The sequence below is a fragment of the Kockovaella imperatae genome, assembly GCF_002102565.1.
Source record: "Kockovaella imperatae strain NRRL Y-17943 chromosome Unknown BD324scaffold_14, whole genome shotgun sequence".
NCBI classification, from domain to species: Eukaryota; Fungi; Basidiomycota; class Tremellomycetes; order Tremellales; family Cuniculitremaceae; genus Kockovaella; species Kockovaella imperatae.
Window position 1 is genome coordinate 221471 of NW_019028954.1, and position 17404 is coordinate 238874.

The following is a 17404-nucleotide window of genomic DNA, read 5'->3' on the forward strand; positions in this document are numbered from 1 at the left end:
ACACCTGTACTCGCTCGCCTGTAAAATAGGTTTTATTTACAACTGGACTGCGTCATGACTTGCAAAGAATCCTCGCAAACGGGACTCCAGCACCATCCCGTCCATCATGACCCCTCTATGGCGTCTGGCGTGGATGCAGCATCTCCTCGAGTGGCAGCCATGAAGACTACACCGGCGAAGAACGATAGAACCGCCACGAATCCATAACGTATCATGGTTGTCCGTCGTTTCGCTGAACAGAGGAGAATCAGGCCTTATCAGCGGAACCGAGTACCATTCTGCCAGCGCCTCCCGCTTACTTTTCTTCAAGGCTGCCCCTGCGGATTCTGGATCCAAAGGCTCCGCCAGAAGACTCAAAATCAACGTCTCTGGCTTACTTTCCACCAACTTTGCCCACGCTTCGTCCAGAACAATAGCCCATCTCTGTTCAACGATTGGCGAGCCAGGATTGACGAGCGTTTCAAATTGTATCCTATTGGGATTTACATCGGCCAGCAGAGGGAAAGCATTTTGCACCTTTTCAATGGTTTCCTATGGTCACCCAAAGTTCTGATTTTAGCTATTACTTCGTTTTGCCTTTTAGAGCTGAGGTATTTGCGACTCACAGCTTTGGTCCTCGGAAGGATACTCATCACTCGCCGCTTGGACCCGCCCGCAGGTGTGTAGACGTAGATGACCCCTGGGGCATCGAACTCAGAGGATCGTTGATGATCTTCTGGCCTGGTTCTACTCGTTGGAGGATACGAGTGAGTCGATGATGATGATGTTGTTGTTGTCGCTGTATCGTATTTGGCAGGAGTCTTGAGCAGAAGGTGCGACTCGTCTAGACGCTCATCGTCTTCCGGGTCAGAATACCTCGGTGGAGACGACATGACCCTAAGTGATATGCTGAACAGGAATGTCAAGGTGACACCGGTCATCTTTCTGTGCGTAATGTCGGAGCTGTGAAATTGCCCCAAATGGTAATTTCCTAAGTCACTTTAGGAATAGATTACATTATGCAGCGCAGTGATCAATGTCGAATCACTCGGTACTAGGTTTTGATTGTTGTGATTTTCCTCTCAAGGTCTTCTTTCATCCTCTCCTGACTCCATATGATAAACCCCTGCCTTCGCATTGTCCGTTATAAATTTTCTCCTCTGCCCAATTTCGACACCTATTGGGAGAGCTTGGAGAAGAAGTGGAAAAAGTCCACATTCGACGCTTGCATAGAGCAGGCATAGATGTAGTTGGAGCTGACCCAAGCGGACCAGACTGCACGTTGGTACTGAATGCATTGTCAGCGGCATCTTTCGAAAAGCCAGATCGTTCTCACCTGCTCCGGCAATCGCTCCATCAGCGTCTCCAGGCCGATAGTGTCAACCAAGGTTTTTGGCATGGCCCTTCGGAGGACATTCTTCCTGGATTGGATATTCTCGTACAGATCTGAAATCTCGAGCTCGTGTTGGAGATTGTTGAGCGTGGAAGATAGCTCGTCCGAAATAGTGGTTCGAGATTTGGTCCCGTTGTTTCGGTGCCACTCTTTGGTAATGCTGACGAGAGTCAGACATTCTCCCCGTCGTTAGAGACCTGACTCACCAGTGGTACTCTGCGGCGGCGTTTTCGCAGATCTTGGACTGAATATCCTTGACGTAGCTCTGGTCTGGAGCAAAGTCAGCAGGTATAATAACCAGTGCCTCTCGCAATGAGCTCACAGAAATGAGACGGCTTGCCATCCTTGAAGATCATGTTGTTGATGTACTCCTCATCGTTCTGACCAAGGCCAGCGAGCACCTCGAGCGAGGACGAAGTGACACCTCCCTGAGAACCCACAGATGAGTTTTTCGTCATTGCCCCCCACACCGTGTTCACTCACCTTGTTCGTACTGGAATCCTTGAATAAGACAACACCTTTCTTCTCCAACCAGAATCGAGACGTTTGAGTGAAGAACAAGTTTGCACCTTCGACAACGTATTTAAAGTTGGGTTTGCCTTCGCTGTCCAAAAGCTGAGCGACGTTCGAGATGTTGACGGCTTCGGGTCGACCACCACAAGGGACGAAGAGGTCTGCCTTGACTCGGAAGTGGAAGTTGTTTCGGAACTCGGTCCCGTCAGGGATGACTTCTCCACCTGAAAAAGTAGCATGTCAGCACAAATCTAAGATATGTACCCACTTGGCAGCTTGACGTCTTGCTCATCAACGAGCACCTGGTATCCTTCCGGACCCAACTTGGCCTTGTCGAAAAAGTTGATTGGCTTTCTAGCCTTGGCCAATCGGATCAATTCGGGTCGGTCCAGACCAGCAGGATCGTACAAGACTCCACTGCCATCAATGATGGCGACAGTCTTGTCTTTGCTGAGAAGAATCTCGTTGGAACCGAGATCTCCGTCGGGACCTCCGGTCTGGAACTTGGTCACATCCTTCTCGTTAAGACCGTGTGCTTTGAGGATACCGAGGATGTATTGGCGGACTGACAGTGAAGTCATGCCGTACACGTCGTGAGGGATACCTCCGAGCTTCTCTGCAGACTTCCCAGTGGTGAATGACTTCCACCAGCTGGCACCTCGTGCTCGAGCGTGCTCGGCCGCCCAGTCCATGAGGTCGGCAGTGTTCTCATCCGGTCCAAAGAAGAGGATTTCAGGATCTTGTCGACCAGAGACGTCAACAATGGGACCCTTAATGCCAGGTGTTCGACCAGGAATCAACAGGTCGATGATCGCATCGACGTATTTTTCAAAGCATTGTCGGTAGTTGGCATCTACTTCGGGCAGAATGGTACCCTTGGCTCCACCTTCGGGGATATCCTTGTTCTCTGAGTTCGACGTCAGCGATAATAGTCTGGACCAGTGTTTGTCTCACTCAAGTTCTGGGTTGCAGCAAGCGCATAGTTCTCATCGAACAAGGTCCTGACATTGGAGTTGTAGTTCTCCTTGCCTCGCGATCGGATGACACGGATACCACCTCGAGCAACGTCTCTGAACCGGACGTGGAAGCCACGGAAGTCTGGTCCAATGACGAAGAACATGCCGAATGGTTTCTTGGGGTACTCGATGTCTGGCAAAAACGAAGGGTCGAGTCGGAAAGACAAGGCAACCTTGGTCGGTTGATAAAAGTTGCACTTGAGGACATGCTTGTTGAAGACGAGCAAAGCTTCCAAGATTTGGAAGGCGTGCAAGTTTTGTGCCTTCTTGCGAATGATGGCATGGAGTTCTTCAGTGGTGACGGGGACTTCTGTCTTGAGTCGCTGGAAGGACAGGGTCGGGGTGAGCTGGGATGCCTCATCGGGCGCAGGGTAGTGAACCATGGCAAAGTTGATGTACAGCATTCGGACCAGTTCAGGATGAGCCTGGATAACCTCGCGAATGTTTTCTCGCGTGAAGGTCTCTTCTCTGAATCGGGTCTTGATCTTGTTGACCACTTCGGCATGGCTGGGGTTGCTCTCGTCGAGCACTAAGGGGAGTCAGGCTATACCGTGGCTAAGACAGCTCACCATTCTTCAGAGCCAAATAAGCTGATCCCAATCGGTTGCAGAAATGCTGAGCAAAGATCCATCCAGCATATGCGTATGTGGCCTCTTGGACGGCATGTCCGGCGTTCTCGTCATCCTCAGCGACGGCGAAGAATGGATTGTTGGGCAGACAGTAGAGCAGGGAAGTCTCTCTGACGATCTGGTGGATCGAGTGCTCGATAGGAGGTGCTCGTGAGTTGGGTACAGGGTTCAGGTACATGGAGATGATGGTGATTCCATTGGAGAACTGCTCGACGTATTTTCGAGCCGAGTAAAGACCGTAAAAGTGGTACAGGTCGGACAGAGCGGAGAAGAATCGCTTCGTGCCTCCCATCCTGGGGAAAGTTAGTGAGCCCCCGCGCACAATCGTCACTCACTTGTATCCGATGACGACTCGTCGCTCACGACTGTCTTCGATCTCAAACATCTCAATGACCGGTCCATCACGACGAGACACCTCATCCATGATCTCCTGGTAGATGTCGAGTGTGGCATCGCTGGCCTTTTCGATAAAGCTGGCATCGGAAACTGATCGAATGTCGACGTTTCCATTGGCAGACTTCACTGGCGCTGAGGTGGGGAACGAGCATCGAGCGACAAAGTAGCATCGAAGCTGTTGAGAGATGGTCGAGGAGATGGCCCCTGACGATCGGTAGGTCTCAAGTCGGTATGCCTTTTCAGGCGTCGAGTTGTCGAGGTAGAGATTGTCAATCCTGAAGAAGGTGACAAGTCAGCTGGATTTCATCAGGTAGAGATCGTCCACGTACTGCTTCTCGACGCTGGCCCCTGGGCCAGTCTTGACGGTGACACCCGGTTGACTGGTGTGGATCCAGACTGCACCTTCCTTGCCCGCCTCCCCTTCCGGGGTGATCTTTTCAAGGTCAATGACGAGTTGATTCGGGTCATGCTTTGTATAAGCAAGCAGCTTGGCTGAGTAGAGCGCTAGGATGTGATCGGCGATCGCGTCAGGGTTCTCAGCGAGAAAGTATGCGTTGTCTGACAGGGTTAGCTAGGCGAGTCTTCAAATAAGCTCACCGATGCCAAGGTGGTTGTAGAACCAATCGACTTCGCCAGAGACGAGCTCTGGTGGCATGAACCCGGTTTCAGACAGGATCTTGACCACTTCGCCTTGTTGAGTGGCCTTCAATGGGAAAGGAGATGATTTGTATCCTCTGTGAAACAAACAGGCAGGTCAGTCACTGCAACATGGAGGAGGTATGTGACCCACATTGTATCCTTTCGGAGCCGGGGAGTGGAGACACCGTTGGAGCCGCTGTTACCATTGGCAAAGTGGTCTCCACTGAGAAGCTTGGCGACTTGAGCGGGATGCGGGGGCTGCAGCTGTGAGACGTCGTCAGCTGAATGCGGGAGACAAGGCAGGAGTCCGACTCACGCCCCCGTTGGAAGAGGCAGAAGCTACTGGTGTAGCCATGTTGAGAGAAGATTGCGGTTGGATGGAAGAAGGTTGCAAGGAAGAGTTCTGGGGCAATGATAAAAAGAGAATGTCAGCATGCAAGTATCTTATACGCCGCGAGGTTCCTGAGCCGAGAACAAGGGGCGTAGTTCAGCTAGCCGTTGAAACAGTCAAAGGACATGTTGGTCTGCGGGGGCAACCAATGTGTGCCCCGCATGGCTTGCAGAGGGCAAGCAGAACCATCGAAAGGCACGCCGTAAGATGGTAGGAGCTCACCTTGTACACCGCCTTCGAGCAACAAGACAGGAGATTGCAAGTGAGAGTTTTAATGCCTGAGCAATGTCAGAGTTTGGAGAACTCTCGGATGGGAAGAGGGGGGGCCGCGCTATGATCTATATACCCTGGATGCTATCTCTAGGTGTCTCTGCGATAAGCACTGAGACTGATCCTGACAGATAGAGCGGAGGGTATTATCGAGTCGATCAAAGGAAGGTGGTGGAATGGCTCAGATATGTCTTATCGACGTTGCGAAGTTCGCGGGCTAGTGGACGTGAAACATGGAGCAAGGCTGCAGTGTGGGGGAGAGTGGATTAAGAAAACACGTCGGCTCACGTTTGAAAATAAGCGGTTGACGTTGAGGTGGAGAATGTGTGAACTTTGCTGATTGGTGATGAGGCTGGGGATGGAGTGGATGTGTCTGAGAGTGGGAGCAACGATGAGAGGTCAATGTCGTGGTGATATACCACGGCGGCGGTTGCAGTCCAGTATGAATGATTTTCGAATTTTAACCCGACTGACTGGCACCTGTCTGGCTGGCTGGTGGGATCCGGGGCGGGGGGGAGAGGCGCGGGGCCCTCCCTCACTCTCGCATCGGCCGGACCCTCGAATGTGGCGGTTTCTCTCTCGCCCATTTTCGAATTGAGCAATTTCTTTTTCTTTTTTTCCCACTTTTTCGAGGCGATACAAGCGCAGCAGATCCCTCTCGCTCTCTCTTAAGCGCTTGCTGTAAGCGCCGGTAAAACATACATGCCCGTTTGACACTTTTCATGTGGCCTTCACATATACTCCATGCATCACAACGCGCGACCTGGCATGTTGACAAGGGAGCCGCGGACCGCTAAGCAGATGAGAACGAGACTCTCCCAGTGGCTGTCCGCACAGGACGATATGGCATCACACCTCTGAAACGCTGACATGTAGGCATCTCTCCAAGAAATCGGTGCAAGTTTAGTTCTCCCAGCTCGATCATTCAACTCATACATCTAGGGGCAACCATCAACAGATCAGACACAGGACTGCATAGCTTTGGTATCTATCTCACTCTATTTGCTGTGAACACCTTGAGCTGAAATGTATTTCAAGTCTGCTCACCCCGAGGTTCACGATGCAGCCGACATGACTGTCTTTCATGATGGACTGCAGCCCGAAGAGAAGGAGACAGGGTCCGATGCCAAGTCATAATCCCAGCCGAGCGTCTTCAGAGCTTCCTCGTCGCAGTGACCTGAGAGGTCATCGAATGTCCCTCCTGGAATGACTTTCGACCACAGAACGTTGGTGCTCTGGGGTTTAGTTGCGGAGAGAACCTTTTCGGTCATCTTTCTCAGATTCGCTGCTACCGCATCTTGCTCCTCCGACCTGGCGGTCCTCGGTTGCATGTCGGTACGACTTTTCATAGCGGTACCAAACCGTCGCTTCCAATCATGCAGCTCACGGTCTACCTCTTTGCAGTGATCATACATCTGCTGCGGGATGCCCTCCTCTTCGTCAAAATACTTGGTGCCTAAACTGTGTATCAAGGAACGCGTCCTGAACCGCGGCGTGAAAGTGGATACACCAGTCGGGACTTTCCCAGAGCTGATTTTGATCCCAAAGATTCTCTTGGGTTCCTCGAAGATCTCAGTAGAGTCGACGTCACAGGAGACGAGCAAGAGTCCGTCGATCCTTGATGGCCTCGAGGTGTCCTGGCAGTCGGTGTATTGCGGTGGATCTTCAGAAGGAGACCCGTTGTTTGGGCTTTGGTGTTTTGGTGTATCTTCATGTGAGGTCACGTCTGATGGTGAAGAGGCTGCCACCGTGAAGTGCTCATCGTCGTGGCTTAGCGGGTGAGAGTACGCAGACGAGTTGTGATCCGAATGAGCTGTCATCGTGGCAGAATGTGGAAGAAGAATGAAGTCAAGCTGGTGGAAGAGAGCTCTCTTTTATACAGTAACGCCCGTCAGTCACCCAAATTCCTGGTGTCAGCTAGTCCTTTCACTGACTCCTCCTCTTCAGGAGGAGGTCAGCTTGCAGACAAGGAGCAGAAAGGACATCGACTGCACTTGCTTTGTGCTTCTCGCATCTTTGGACTGGTGGCGTGGCCATGTGAGACACGTTTTCAGCAAATGATTCTGTCACCACGCATGACTATCCTCAAACTCATCGCTTTGAGCTGTTCCGCGACTTCGCGCGTCGCACAGCTTACCCGCTAATGCATAGATGCTAGAAACTGGGCATCATCAGAATGGTAACAGGCTGGCGAGCTGGTCTTGGCTGGTAGTCTTTGTGCCGAATGCATCTTGTATGTAAGATTACAGGGGCCACACACGAGGTGAGACCAGAACACAACCTGGTGGAACGGCAGCTTCGGATCCCGGCTCATTGTGCTCGAGTAATACAAGGGGTGTCTCACTGCAGCAGAAAGGGATGGAATGCCCTGGCATTAGACGGATGGTATAAGAGCAAGTCTCATGAGAGGCGGGCTTGGATCCGCCGTGATACAGTATATTGAGGCATCCCCAAGCGAGTTCGGTCGATTTCCTCTTTCTTCACCTGTGATAAGACGTCTCCCCCGTTCTTCTTATTGATGGCCCTGTAAGCCCGCATAACGATGGCTCTGCCCGTCCTTTGTCCATTTCTGTCAATCGCGTCATCTTGATATGAGTAGTCCAGACCAATGAGAGCCTGTAGTGCTGTACTTGACTTACAGGACCTGATACATATATCTTGCGAACGTCCCTTGTCCCATACATTTCAGAAGACCACCCATCCGTTCATGGCCAATCGGTGCTTGAATGGTGAATGGAGTGCTAGTTGACGAGCTAACAGGTCGTTGACCTTTGGATCGTATAAGAGAGCTCCATAGACTTTCTGAGGCCACTGTTTTCTTCTGCATTGCCCACACTAGACCTACATACAAATACACTCACACCGTTGCCCCTTCAAGATATTTGATGTCCAATATGGCTTCCCACAGCGCGCGATCTAAAGGCTCCGAAAACCCCTTCTCGGCTGTCACTAATCTCCCACCATCGTCATCGCCAGAATCTGATGAGGCATTTTCAACAATGAAGAAGTCTGCACTCTACAAGCGACTCCTAGCTAAATATGGGACAGAAAAACATTCAAAACTTTCCGAGTTGGAACACGCTTGGACGCACCACGTGCAATACCAGAAGAGGATGAGGTGATACTAGTCCTCATGAGCGAGAAGCTTCACTGACAGATTTTCATCAGCGAAGACATCTCTGCTGTACTCTCCGTCCTGAACGACTATGACGATGACCAAATGACGGCTGAGAACATGGAGAGAGGCTTGGAGTTTCGAGGCTGGACGCGTGTTGAACATTGCACTTCTTGTGAGGAGGAAGCGACGAGGGAAGAGGAGGAAGCGAAGAAGAAAGAGGTGGACGAGCTGTCGGAAATGGTCTCAATGCACATCCAGGATGAGTGACAAAATCATGCTCTTAGACTCCAGAGGGATTGAACCAGTGATTCGGTTGCTAGCGCCGCATGGGCTGCTCATAGGGAGATGAAAGACTTGGGTGGTGCCACATTCGTCGTTCCGCCACTAACAGACAGCAAAATTTCCCAGTCGAGCTCCATTGACATAGCTCGCGTGCAGTTTCGTAGCAAGGTCGTTGAGCTAGTCTCTTCATTTATCAAGTGTGCTCTCCACCGTCTTAGGTCAAGCCGACTACCTCTGTCTCTCCCTGCTTCAACGCCATGTCCGCCGACGCTCCCCCTGCCGTGGATCTCAAAAAGCCAGCTCCCGCTGCCGAAGAAGCCAAAGTCGAAGAAAAGGGATTGAGTGATGATGCGTGGGTTGAGGACACACGCAAACGCTGACGCCCAGCATCACAAAGTATACTTCCGCTGGACAAGCCGTTGGTGAAGTCTTGAAAAAGTTTCTGCCCTCGATCGCGCCGGGCAAGAAGGTCTTAGAGCTTTGTATCGAGTACGTGTCGGATGGACCATTGGAGCAAATTCCTTGTTGACTCTGACAGGGGTGATAAGCTCATCAACGAGACTGTTGCGCCACTGTGGAACAAGTCAAAGAACGGAGTCAAAGTTAGCAAGGGTGAGCAGAATCCTATTGGTTCATTGCTCACCACCTTAGGAATCGCCTTCCCAACTTCCATTTCCGTGAACAATGTCGTTGCCCATGTGTCCCCTCTTCCTTCCGACCCCGAAATTGAGCTCAAGGAGAACGATGTCGTCAAGGTTATGCTTGGAGTACAGCTCGATGGATTTGCCGTCACACACGCCGAGACCCTCCATCTGACCTCCAAGGCTCCCACTTCTGACTCTGCTGCCGACGTCATCAAGGCTGCGTACGATGCTGCCCAAATCGCTATGCGGACGATCAAGGCGGGAGCCAAGAACTGGGACGTCACGGAGGTGGTTGAAAAGGTTGCCAAAGAGTATGGATGTGTTGGTGTCGAGGGCATGTTGAGTTGTCAACATGAGAAGAACGTCACGGATGGAAAGAAGCGGATCTTGCTCAACCCTACTCCTGAGCTCAAGCGGGAGCACGAGACATGCACGTTCGAGGAAGGAGAGGTCTATGGAGTCGATGTGCTCGTGGTAACTGGAACCGATGGAAAGGTGTGTAGCGGGAGAAGCTGTATAGCTGACCTTGTCAGGCGAAGCCAGACCCATCCAGAACTTCCATCTACAAACGTGCCAACGATATTAACTACCAGCTCAAGATGAAAACTTCAAGAGCAGTCTTCTCAGAGATTCAGAAGAAAGCTGGAGCTTTCCCCTTCACACTGCGATCGCTTGAGGATGAAAAGAGGGCAAGGATGGGTGTACAGGAGGCTGTCACGCACGGTGAGTGGTACGAAGCAGCATTGCGCTGATATAAAGGCCTGTTGAGACCCTATGACATCGTTCAGACTGCCCCTGGAACTCTTGTCGCCGAGTTCTTCTTCACAAGTAGGTGAATCGATTTGACTCTGCTCACCGTCTAGTCGCTTTGCTTCCTGCTGGTCCCCTTCTACTCTCTCCCACCCCAGCGTGGTACTCTGCGTGAGTTCAATCTAAAATGAATCTTTCTGATGGTTGCAGCGACAAGGTCTCTTCTTCCAAATCGCTCACGGACGAGACGCTCAAACCCCTGCTTACTCAACCCTTACGAGCGTCGAAGAAAAAGGCAAAGAAGGCCGCTGCGAACGGAGAGAACAAAGAGACAAAGGCCTGAGCCGTGTAATCATGTAGCTTGAGGTGATGAGCATATTTTTGAGATGGGCAAGTGGATCCAAGTACAATGAGCAAAGTAGCCGACGGGGATCGGCAGATTTCGTGCGGGGCAAAATATCATGTTGAATCCGATCAAGTGCATGGAAATGAAAGTCCATTGCCTTATCCAGCAGGCATAGCCTGGAAGCAGTGTGGAGAGTCCTCAGATCGTCAGTCGCTGCATCGGGACGATCCTCGTCCTGACTAGAAACTTTGACTCCTTTGGCCGGTCTGGACGTCGCCGGGCCACGCTCAAATGACGCACGATGACGCCGAGGTTCACCTCGTCGTTATGATTCATGGTTTATGGGGTGAGTGCGTTTACGGCTATCGAGAAGCTCAACCCTCAATCATGATCTCCTGTCTCCACATTTTGTGTCGTGCTGATATCTAACAGGTGGCCCTGGACACTTGCATGCTGCCCGAGAAGAGTTGATCAAGGCGTGGAAGGAGAATCACGGGCATGCCTCCGGCTCTCGTACTAAGACAGCAGTTGAAGGCGATGCGAACGGAAGAATCGAGACGACCCAAGTGGAAAGCACATCGACGCGTAGGCGATCTGGAAGGTTGAGGCAGAGAGCCGCTAAAGGTCGAGATGCGTCCGATATCGAGGGATCTAACGAGAAAATCGAGGCGAACGCGGAGGCAGGGTCAAGCAACGGGAAAACTCAGGCAGAGGAAGAGGAAGAAGCACCCGATGATCTCGTAGTGGTCATTGCTGGAGGGATGGCATCGACCTTGACGTACGACGGAGTGGACGTCAATGCCTCGCGTGTCGCTTGGGAGGTAAGCCTGAGCTCGAGGCTCCGTTGATGAGCACAGGTCGACGAAAAGATATCAGAGCTCGAAGCGCTGGGGACGAAAGTGACTCGATTCAGCGTGGTAGGCCGATTACCTTGAGACTGACTGAGCTTACTACTTTTTTTTTCTTGGTAGCTTGGGTACTCGCTTGGAGGAGGTACGCTGCGAGCGAAAATCGATCTAATCCGCTGACTCGCTGCAGTGATCGCTCGTTACCTCGTTGGCCTATTACACTCCCGGTCACCTTCCTTTTTTGAAGCACACCGACCCGTTTCATTCACAACCGTGGCCTGTCCTGTAAGTGTCCGCTCACAGCCGGTGCTGAGATCTGCTTAGCACCTTGGTATTCCAGCGTACAGTGAGGGGCACATGCCAGAGGCAAGCTGATACACTCAGACTCTTACTTCTCCACCGCGCTCATCTTCCTCGGATCACGATTGCTCGCACGTACTGGGAGCCAGCTCTACGTTCGCGATAGATACTCTGATGAGGATCCTCGCCCGTTGCTAGAGATCATGGCGGATCCAAGTGAGTCACCTGAAGGAGACCAAGCTCACACCTCCAAGCCAAGGTTTTCCACAAGGCTTTGGATCAGTTCAAACACGTACAAGTCTTTGCCAATGGGTCAGTTCGGTGCTTATGATACGCGCTCACGACGCAGCACTCGCGACTTTACCGTTCCGTATCCCTCAGCGGCGATCGAAGACTCCGACCCGTTCATCGAATGGGAGGCACAGGGACTGGTGGTGGAATCGAACGAATCGGGGCTTGTGGAATCTTGGCGATACCCTGATGACCAGGAGGCGCTGAAGATGACACAGAGCAAGAAATCGGGCTGGACAAACCCAATGGACAAGCTGCCTCCGGTGCTCAAAGACAGGTTCAGATATAATCCAGTAGGGCCTAATTCGTTGGATCATGCTGAGTTCACAGGCACTGCTAATTGTCTTTCCAATCGCCATGCCTGTAATTCTGGTTCTCATGTGAGTTCCTCCCTGTGAGGTCCGTTGACGCCTCTGAAGGATATTTCGCCTGTCAATGGATTCGAGGCGATCGTGAGTGAGATGAATGCGCGCCGCACTGACTAAGCCCAGGTCCAATCGGATTGCCCTGCTCAAGACGCCGAAATCCCTCGAGGGAGCCACTCCAAACAGACACGGCTGGTCCATCGAGCATCTACGAGACACGATTGGCCGATTTGAACAGAGCATGGAGACGGATCTCATCGAAGAAGCAGATCCTCCAGGGCAAATGCGACGCCGGTCTAGGCGGAGCTCTGCACCTCACAGACCACCAAATGGCTCTGCGAAAACTCGACCGACCCAGATGGACGGCCCTGAGAAGCTCGAGCTCCCTTCGCAACGAGTTCAATTCACTCCGGCTCAGCAGAACATGCTGCGGGGTCTGAGGCGGATCAAGATTGACAGATTCGTGACTTGGTATCCAGACATTGGCAATTCACACGCTGTGTCTATCTGCAGGTGAGCAGGGATTACGATACCAGATTGATGACCATCAGGGACCCCAAGAATAAGCCAGTACACAACAAGGGTCGGGGATTGTTAAAGGTGTGGGCAGAATCCCTGATACGGGATGATGCAGAGGAGTAGACACACGCACATGACTAATGCATTGATGCACACGTACTGATGCAGGAGACCACGAAATGGTGAATGGAGTACAACTGATTACACCACCGTATGGAGCTGTCGATTCCTAGCTTTCTCCACTGAAAATTGAGCTGCATCCGAATGATCGACTCACTGATGCGCTTGGATGCTGCTGACAGGTCTGTCGAACTGACGCGATGCTCTTGGCTCAGTATACGACCGAGATCTGGGCTCAGCTAGGACATCAAGCAGGCTTACTTCGCACTGGCGTTGAGGTGGGCGGTGTCTCCTGGGGAGTGAGGTCAGCGTGGACAGACTAGCCGCGCCTACCAGGCTCCTTTGCACATCCATCAAAGTCCCTTTTAGACCACGCTTCTTCAACCACTCGTCCGATAGCATCCCACCGGGAGCTCTCGGTCCGCTGGGGACCCGTCGTCGAAGGGGTTCGATCCGGCCAGAGGGGATGAAGCGAGTCTCGTTAGGCGACGGCCATCGACTGACATAGCCGTCGCGGGTCCGGTTGGCAGGCTCATCCGGAGCGGTGCTGCCGACTTGGGCCCTGAGAGATCGTACGTGAACTACACTTGAGCGTCGCGGGGTCTGAGAGGCGTTCGCCCGGGTTAAGCGAGGGGTGAGGGTAGATAGCAGCGGCTCGGATGCTGCAGGGCTCAGATCCGATGCTGTGGTCAGACTGGGTGCCGGCATAGTACGAAGGCGGGCATCAATCGCCGTGGGATCGAGAGCCAGCAGCACCTCCTCAAATTGATCTTCCAACGCCATGAGGGAGAACCTGCGCAGAGTTGCGTTGTCGGGCTCCTTCGAAGGTGTCTGTTCGGGTTGAGGTGGATCGTCGAGTACCTCAGAGAGGGGCGTGAGGGGGATGGAAGTTGCCGAACTGACTGCAGGGGATGGAGGTGAGACCTTTGCGTCAGCTCAGACCGTGCTCAATACTCACGTCCCAGGTCATGTCGGCCCGCGTGAGCACCAACCCTCGCGAAGAGATCACTTCACGAAGCTCATCGTACAACGATCTACCTTCGTCATAGTCGCCCAATCGCTGATTGCCAATTTTGATGGCGGATGGGATGGGGGAGGGAGTAGATGCGGAGGACAAGCTGTCGTCAGAGGACGACATGGTAGGACTCGCCTCGAACCCCTTGACAGGACTGGGGTCCAACAAGACATCCCGCTTGAGCTGCTTTTCCACCTCGGATGGGCGCATTGATCCGGGCCACTTGACACCCCAGGTGCTGGACTCAGGAGCTGGGACTGGCACTGGAATTGGGACTGGGACTGAGACTGGGACTGGTTTGCGGGTCACGGTGGATCTTGGTAGTGGTGGCAGGGGACGATCGGTAATGGCGCTTGGGAGGCGAGTGGGGAGGGACCGGTGGACTCTGTGAGATTCCTCGATAGCGGCGACACAGGGTGGAGCGAAGCGTTGGATGACAGGTGGTACGGGGACTGGGGAGGATGCAGCGGCAGGTATAGGGAGGTCTGATGTTGGTGGTGGTGGAGTGATACGTACTCGAAGTGATCGAGGGCTCTTTCGCGCTCGTCGCATGCTGGCAATCCGGTTTCGGGATAGCTGGTGTCGAACACGACGCTGCGGCTCAAGGTGATCCCTGTAGGGGCAGGAGGAGCAGCAGGTAGGGGGAAGCGCTGGCTCAACCTGTCGAGGACTGGCAGTAATCTCAACCGTGGGACCGTACCAGTGGTCTCGAGAGCTGACAGCAGGGGGTAGTTGAACTCTGGAGTTGCTCGCGGATCTCTCCTTGCCACCAGAGACGATGCGCAAAGCGGTCTGACCCATTGAGGCGAACCGAGAGGCTTTGGCCTTGTGTCGAATATCTTCAAGCTCTGAGATGGTCTGCGTTCGCGAGATTCTAGACGGATGCCTGCCGGGTGCTTTGGAAAGAGGATGGCTCATGGTTCTAGAGGTTGAACGAACGAGATAGAAATCAGTCGCCTTTTCTTTATATTGAAAAGTGCCACTCTCTCCAAATCGAACCGCTATCGATCGAAGCTATGTCATCTGTACCAATTGTCGCCGAGGGATGCCACCAGGGACAGCTTTGAGAAGCCTGGCCGCGGGATGCTGCAGGATATCTACGCGAGGCCGTCGCAGCTTCCAGACTGCTCGTAACACCGACCAAGAAGAGACAGAGTCGAACTTTGATCGCAAGGGAAAACGACGAGCAGATCAGTCCGAATCATATACCTTTCCGACATCTTATAATGGATCTATGCCAGATCCGTTCAAGGTCATGGGATTGGACAGGAACTGCTCCCCACAAGAAGTCAAGCAGCAATGTGAGTCAGCCCAACCGAACCCCCGAACTTATCCAGACTATCGTCTTGCCCTGATCCTCCATCCCGACTCGTCCCACCCTTCTGCCTCTCCCGCCAATTTTGCGACACTTCATCGGGCATACACTCTGCTGTCGTCCTCACAGGCGAGGCAGACGTACGAACGTAGCGGCCAGGGCTGGACAGCGGGATCAGATACACCTCCGCCATACGATCATGTCAGAGCCGATGTGTTCTTTCGAGGCCGAGCTGCCGCTGAGACGAGGAGGGCCAACGCGAGTGACCGGGATAGTGGAGCCTGGGGCTATTGGGGAGTCGACGGGAAATGGTACCCTTTTCCAGAGGCAAATGTAGGGAAAGAGACTCCGCGAGAACCGCTCTTCGTCAGTGGAGCGAATGCCTGGGCACTGGCCAGCGTGGGAGTGAGGGAGAGCCTAAAAGCTTGTGCTGATACCAGATCCTCTTCTTGGCATGGGTACAATATCACCGTTGGGATATGGTCATGGAAACCAGGCTGGCGAGGGCAGCAGATGCTCATGATAAGTGAGTCCATTTAGAGAATCTAACTGACGGTAGTGCATCTGCCGCGCTGGCCTCGGCAAGACGAGAAGCCAAGTTGTATGGCATGGAGCGGAGAGAACAGATCAGGCGGCGTGTCAATGAGTCAAAATTGCTCAAGGAGCTGGAAGAAGACAACGTTTCTTCAGAAGGCTAGATGCATGTCTATGAGTGTCCAAATTACAAAAGACTAATGGATGCCCTTGGCTTGTTCTCGGTCGCTCACATGTCACGGCTCAAGCCTTTCAGCGAGCGGGTGTACACGGATCGGATCCAAGAGGTTGGCCTAAGCTGCAACAGATCAGTCTGCCGCGAGTCAGACATCATGATCACACCAGAACCTCTGTCAGTCCTTCGCCTGTAAATCCCTCCAATGCCCATCCCATATATCCATCATGCTTGACATCCTTTCCTTCCAGTTGTTCCAGCAACTTGTTCATCTCCTTATCCCATTCCTCACCATCCGCCGTGACCTGCACTTTGCTCGTCTCATCGTTCCAGGGGAACACTTGTCCCCCCAAGTTGGGTTCCGTCTCGCCACTGCCACGAACAATCTCGCCACCATGTCCAATCGATCCAAAGTCATATGAGTCCAAGGCGAACGCGGCCTCACCCGCTGCAGGGCCAGTGAATCACTGGTCGCCATCGCTGCTGGATGGCAAGTGAGGTCGGTCGACGAGGGAATAACGAGGGGAATGGCGGGGGCGAGAGAGGGAGAGACAGTGACGTCTGCGGGCTTGTCCAGTCCGCCGAGGTTTGACACCGCCACGACCTGTTTGACAAGGTTCTCGAGAAGTGCGATGCGTTCTCGTAGAGAGGCGTTTTCCGCCTGTAGGGAGCTCAAAGTAGGTAACTCTTCAATTGTCGGTTTGATGTCCAGGTCGCGGGGAGGTGGAGCCACACTGGCCAAATTGACCGTATCAGAGAACGATACGGTGGTGAGAGTCGGTGAGGGTTCGCGAGTGGATCCTCGCAGTGCCTTGTTCTCCGCCTCGAGTTCGGCGACACGGGTCTCGAGGTATGACATGTGGGCTTTGCGTTGATTCCGTGAGCGCTGAGCTGATTCACGGTTCCGAATAGTCTGGAGTGAGTGACAGTCCATAAAGGAGAACTCACCCTTGCGTCCTTCCTCGCCTGTTTGGCCCTAGCGGCATCGTCCATGGGGATATCTTCGACATCTGAGGGAGATTCCTCATCGCGGGAACGCTTGGGAGTGAAAAGTTTGGAGGATGAAGCGATGGAAGACATGATGATGACGTTGACAGGTGAAATGGGGGGGATGAACAGAAGAAAGAGAGAGAGCGAAACGAAAGGTCTAGTCTACAGTAAAAAAGAAGAAGGAATGTGGGTGGGTTGTCTACGTGGAAATGTGGTTGAGATGGGATGAAGGACAATAATGCGACGTGGAAGGTGCTGGGGTCCAAGAGGCGGTGCGGAGATCTAGAAAACGCCGAAGTGTGGCAACCCAAAGGATCTGTGGCATTTGTGTCTTGTGTGGCGATTTCTCGCAATGTGGCAATCTATTCACATTGTCAAGCAGCCCTCTCTGAATATCTCTCGGTGGATCTCCACAGGCGGCCCGTGAACACTATGCTTACCTCCCAGCCGACCTCGAAATACCATGCTGATGGACAAAGGAATTTGCAGAATTGAAAGAGCTGTGCTTGATCTAAACGTGCGGTGACTGGGTTACAAACTACTTTATGAACAAACGAAGAAGCTAC

The 17404-nt window shown here is 52.8% G+C and overlaps 9 protein-coding genes across 9 annotated transcripts; 4 read left to right on the forward strand and 5 right to left on the reverse strand.

The window, feature by feature from the left end:
* Positions 1-104: 104 nt before the first annotated feature.
* Positions 105-920, reverse strand: BD324DRAFT_653201 (hypothetical protein; the record flags this gene model as incomplete). The annotated part of the gene is made up of 3 exons (XM_022018626.1): positions 105-232; positions 300-531; positions 606-920. 3 exons carry the CDS (start codon positions 918-920, stop codon positions 105-107), a joined length of 675 nt encoding a protein of 224 aa, XP_021868687.1.
* A 236-nt stretch (positions 921-1156) lies between these two features.
* Positions 1157-4920, reverse strand: BD324DRAFT_653202 (glutamate dehydrogenase; the record flags this gene model as incomplete). The annotated part of the gene is made up of 13 exons (XM_022018627.1): positions 1157-1267; positions 1316-1532; positions 1579-1642; positions 1695-1800; positions 1856-2109; positions 2154-2792; positions 2840-3430; positions 3471-3823; positions 3866-4201; positions 4256-4484; positions 4524-4660; positions 4717-4829; positions 4882-4920. 13 exons carry the CDS (start codon positions 4918-4920, stop codon positions 1157-1159), a joined length of 3189 nt encoding a protein of 1062 aa, XP_021868688.1.
* Positions 4921-5924: 1004 nt separating this feature from the next.
* Positions 5925-7456, reverse strand: BD324DRAFT_635878 (hypothetical protein). The gene is made up of 2 exons (XM_022016843.1): positions 6631-7456; positions 5925-6561 (listed from the first exon to the last, which is right to left on the reverse strand). The coding sequence occupies exons 1-2, from the start codon at positions 7044-7046 to the stop codon at positions 6309-6311; spliced, it is 669 nt and encodes a 222-aa protein (XP_021868689.1). The 5' UTR covers positions 7047-7456; the 3' UTR covers positions 5925-6308.
* Positions 7457-8077: 621 nt separating this feature from the next.
* Positions 8078-8703, forward strand: BD324DRAFT_635887 (hypothetical protein). The gene is made up of 2 exons (XM_022016844.1): positions 8078-8344; positions 8395-8703. The coding sequence occupies exons 1-2, from the start codon at positions 8112-8114 to the stop codon at positions 8609-8611; spliced, it is 450 nt and encodes a 149-aa protein (XP_021868690.1). The 5' UTR covers positions 8078-8111; the 3' UTR covers positions 8612-8703.
* Positions 8704-8901: 198 nt separating this feature from the next.
* BD324DRAFT_566291 (peptidase M24, structural domain-containing protein) lies at positions 8902-10321 on the forward strand (the record flags this gene model as incomplete). The annotated part of the gene is made up of 7 exons (XM_022013037.1): positions 8902-8978; positions 9014-9115; positions 9165-9765; positions 9804-9993; positions 10030-10098; positions 10134-10191; positions 10231-10321. Coding segments are annotated over 7 exons (1188 nt in total), but the record flags the coding sequence as incomplete, so codon positions are not given.
* A 371-nt stretch (positions 10322-10692) lies between these two features.
* On the forward strand, positions 10693-12848 carry BD324DRAFT_635891 (putative serine esterase-domain-containing protein). Its single transcript, XM_022016845.1, has 12 exons — positions 10693-11187; positions 11224-11283; positions 11338-11359; positions 11405-11499; positions 11539-11560; positions 11599-11730; positions 11769-11826; positions 11864-12098; positions 12136-12185; positions 12225-12257; positions 12297-12683; positions 12722-12848. The coding sequence occupies exons 1-12, from the start codon at positions 11128-11130 to the stop codon at positions 12810-12812; spliced, it is 1245 nt and encodes a 414-aa protein (XP_021868692.1). The 5' UTR covers positions 10693-11127; the 3' UTR covers positions 12813-12848.
* Positions 12849-12890: 42 nt separating this feature from the next.
* On the reverse strand, positions 12891-14742 carry BD324DRAFT_653207 (hypothetical protein; the record flags this gene model as incomplete). Its single annotated transcript, XM_022018628.1, has 5 exons — positions 12891-12931; positions 12967-13038; positions 13071-13101; positions 13143-13733; positions 13768-14742. 5 exons carry the CDS (start codon positions 14740-14742, stop codon positions 12891-12893), a joined length of 1710 nt encoding a protein of 569 aa, XP_021868693.1.
* Positions 14642-15977, forward strand: BD324DRAFT_149974 (hypothetical protein). Its single transcript, XM_022012021.1, has 4 exons — positions 14642-15125; positions 15162-15544; positions 15580-15665; positions 15699-15977. The coding sequence occupies exons 1-4, from the start codon at positions 14870-14872 to the stop codon at positions 15835-15837; spliced, it is 864 nt and encodes a 287-aa protein (XP_021868694.1). The 5' UTR covers positions 14642-14869; the 3' UTR covers positions 15838-15977.
* On the reverse strand, positions 15823-17105 carry BD324DRAFT_635899 (hypothetical protein). The gene is made up of 2 exons (XM_022016846.1): positions 16797-17105; positions 15823-16761 (listed from the first exon to the last, which is right to left on the reverse strand). The coding sequence occupies exons 1-2, from the start codon at positions 16926-16928 to the stop codon at positions 16117-16119; spliced, it is 777 nt and encodes a 258-aa protein (XP_021868695.1). The 5' UTR covers positions 16929-17105; the 3' UTR covers positions 15823-16116.
* Positions 17106-17404: the final 299 nt, after the last annotated feature.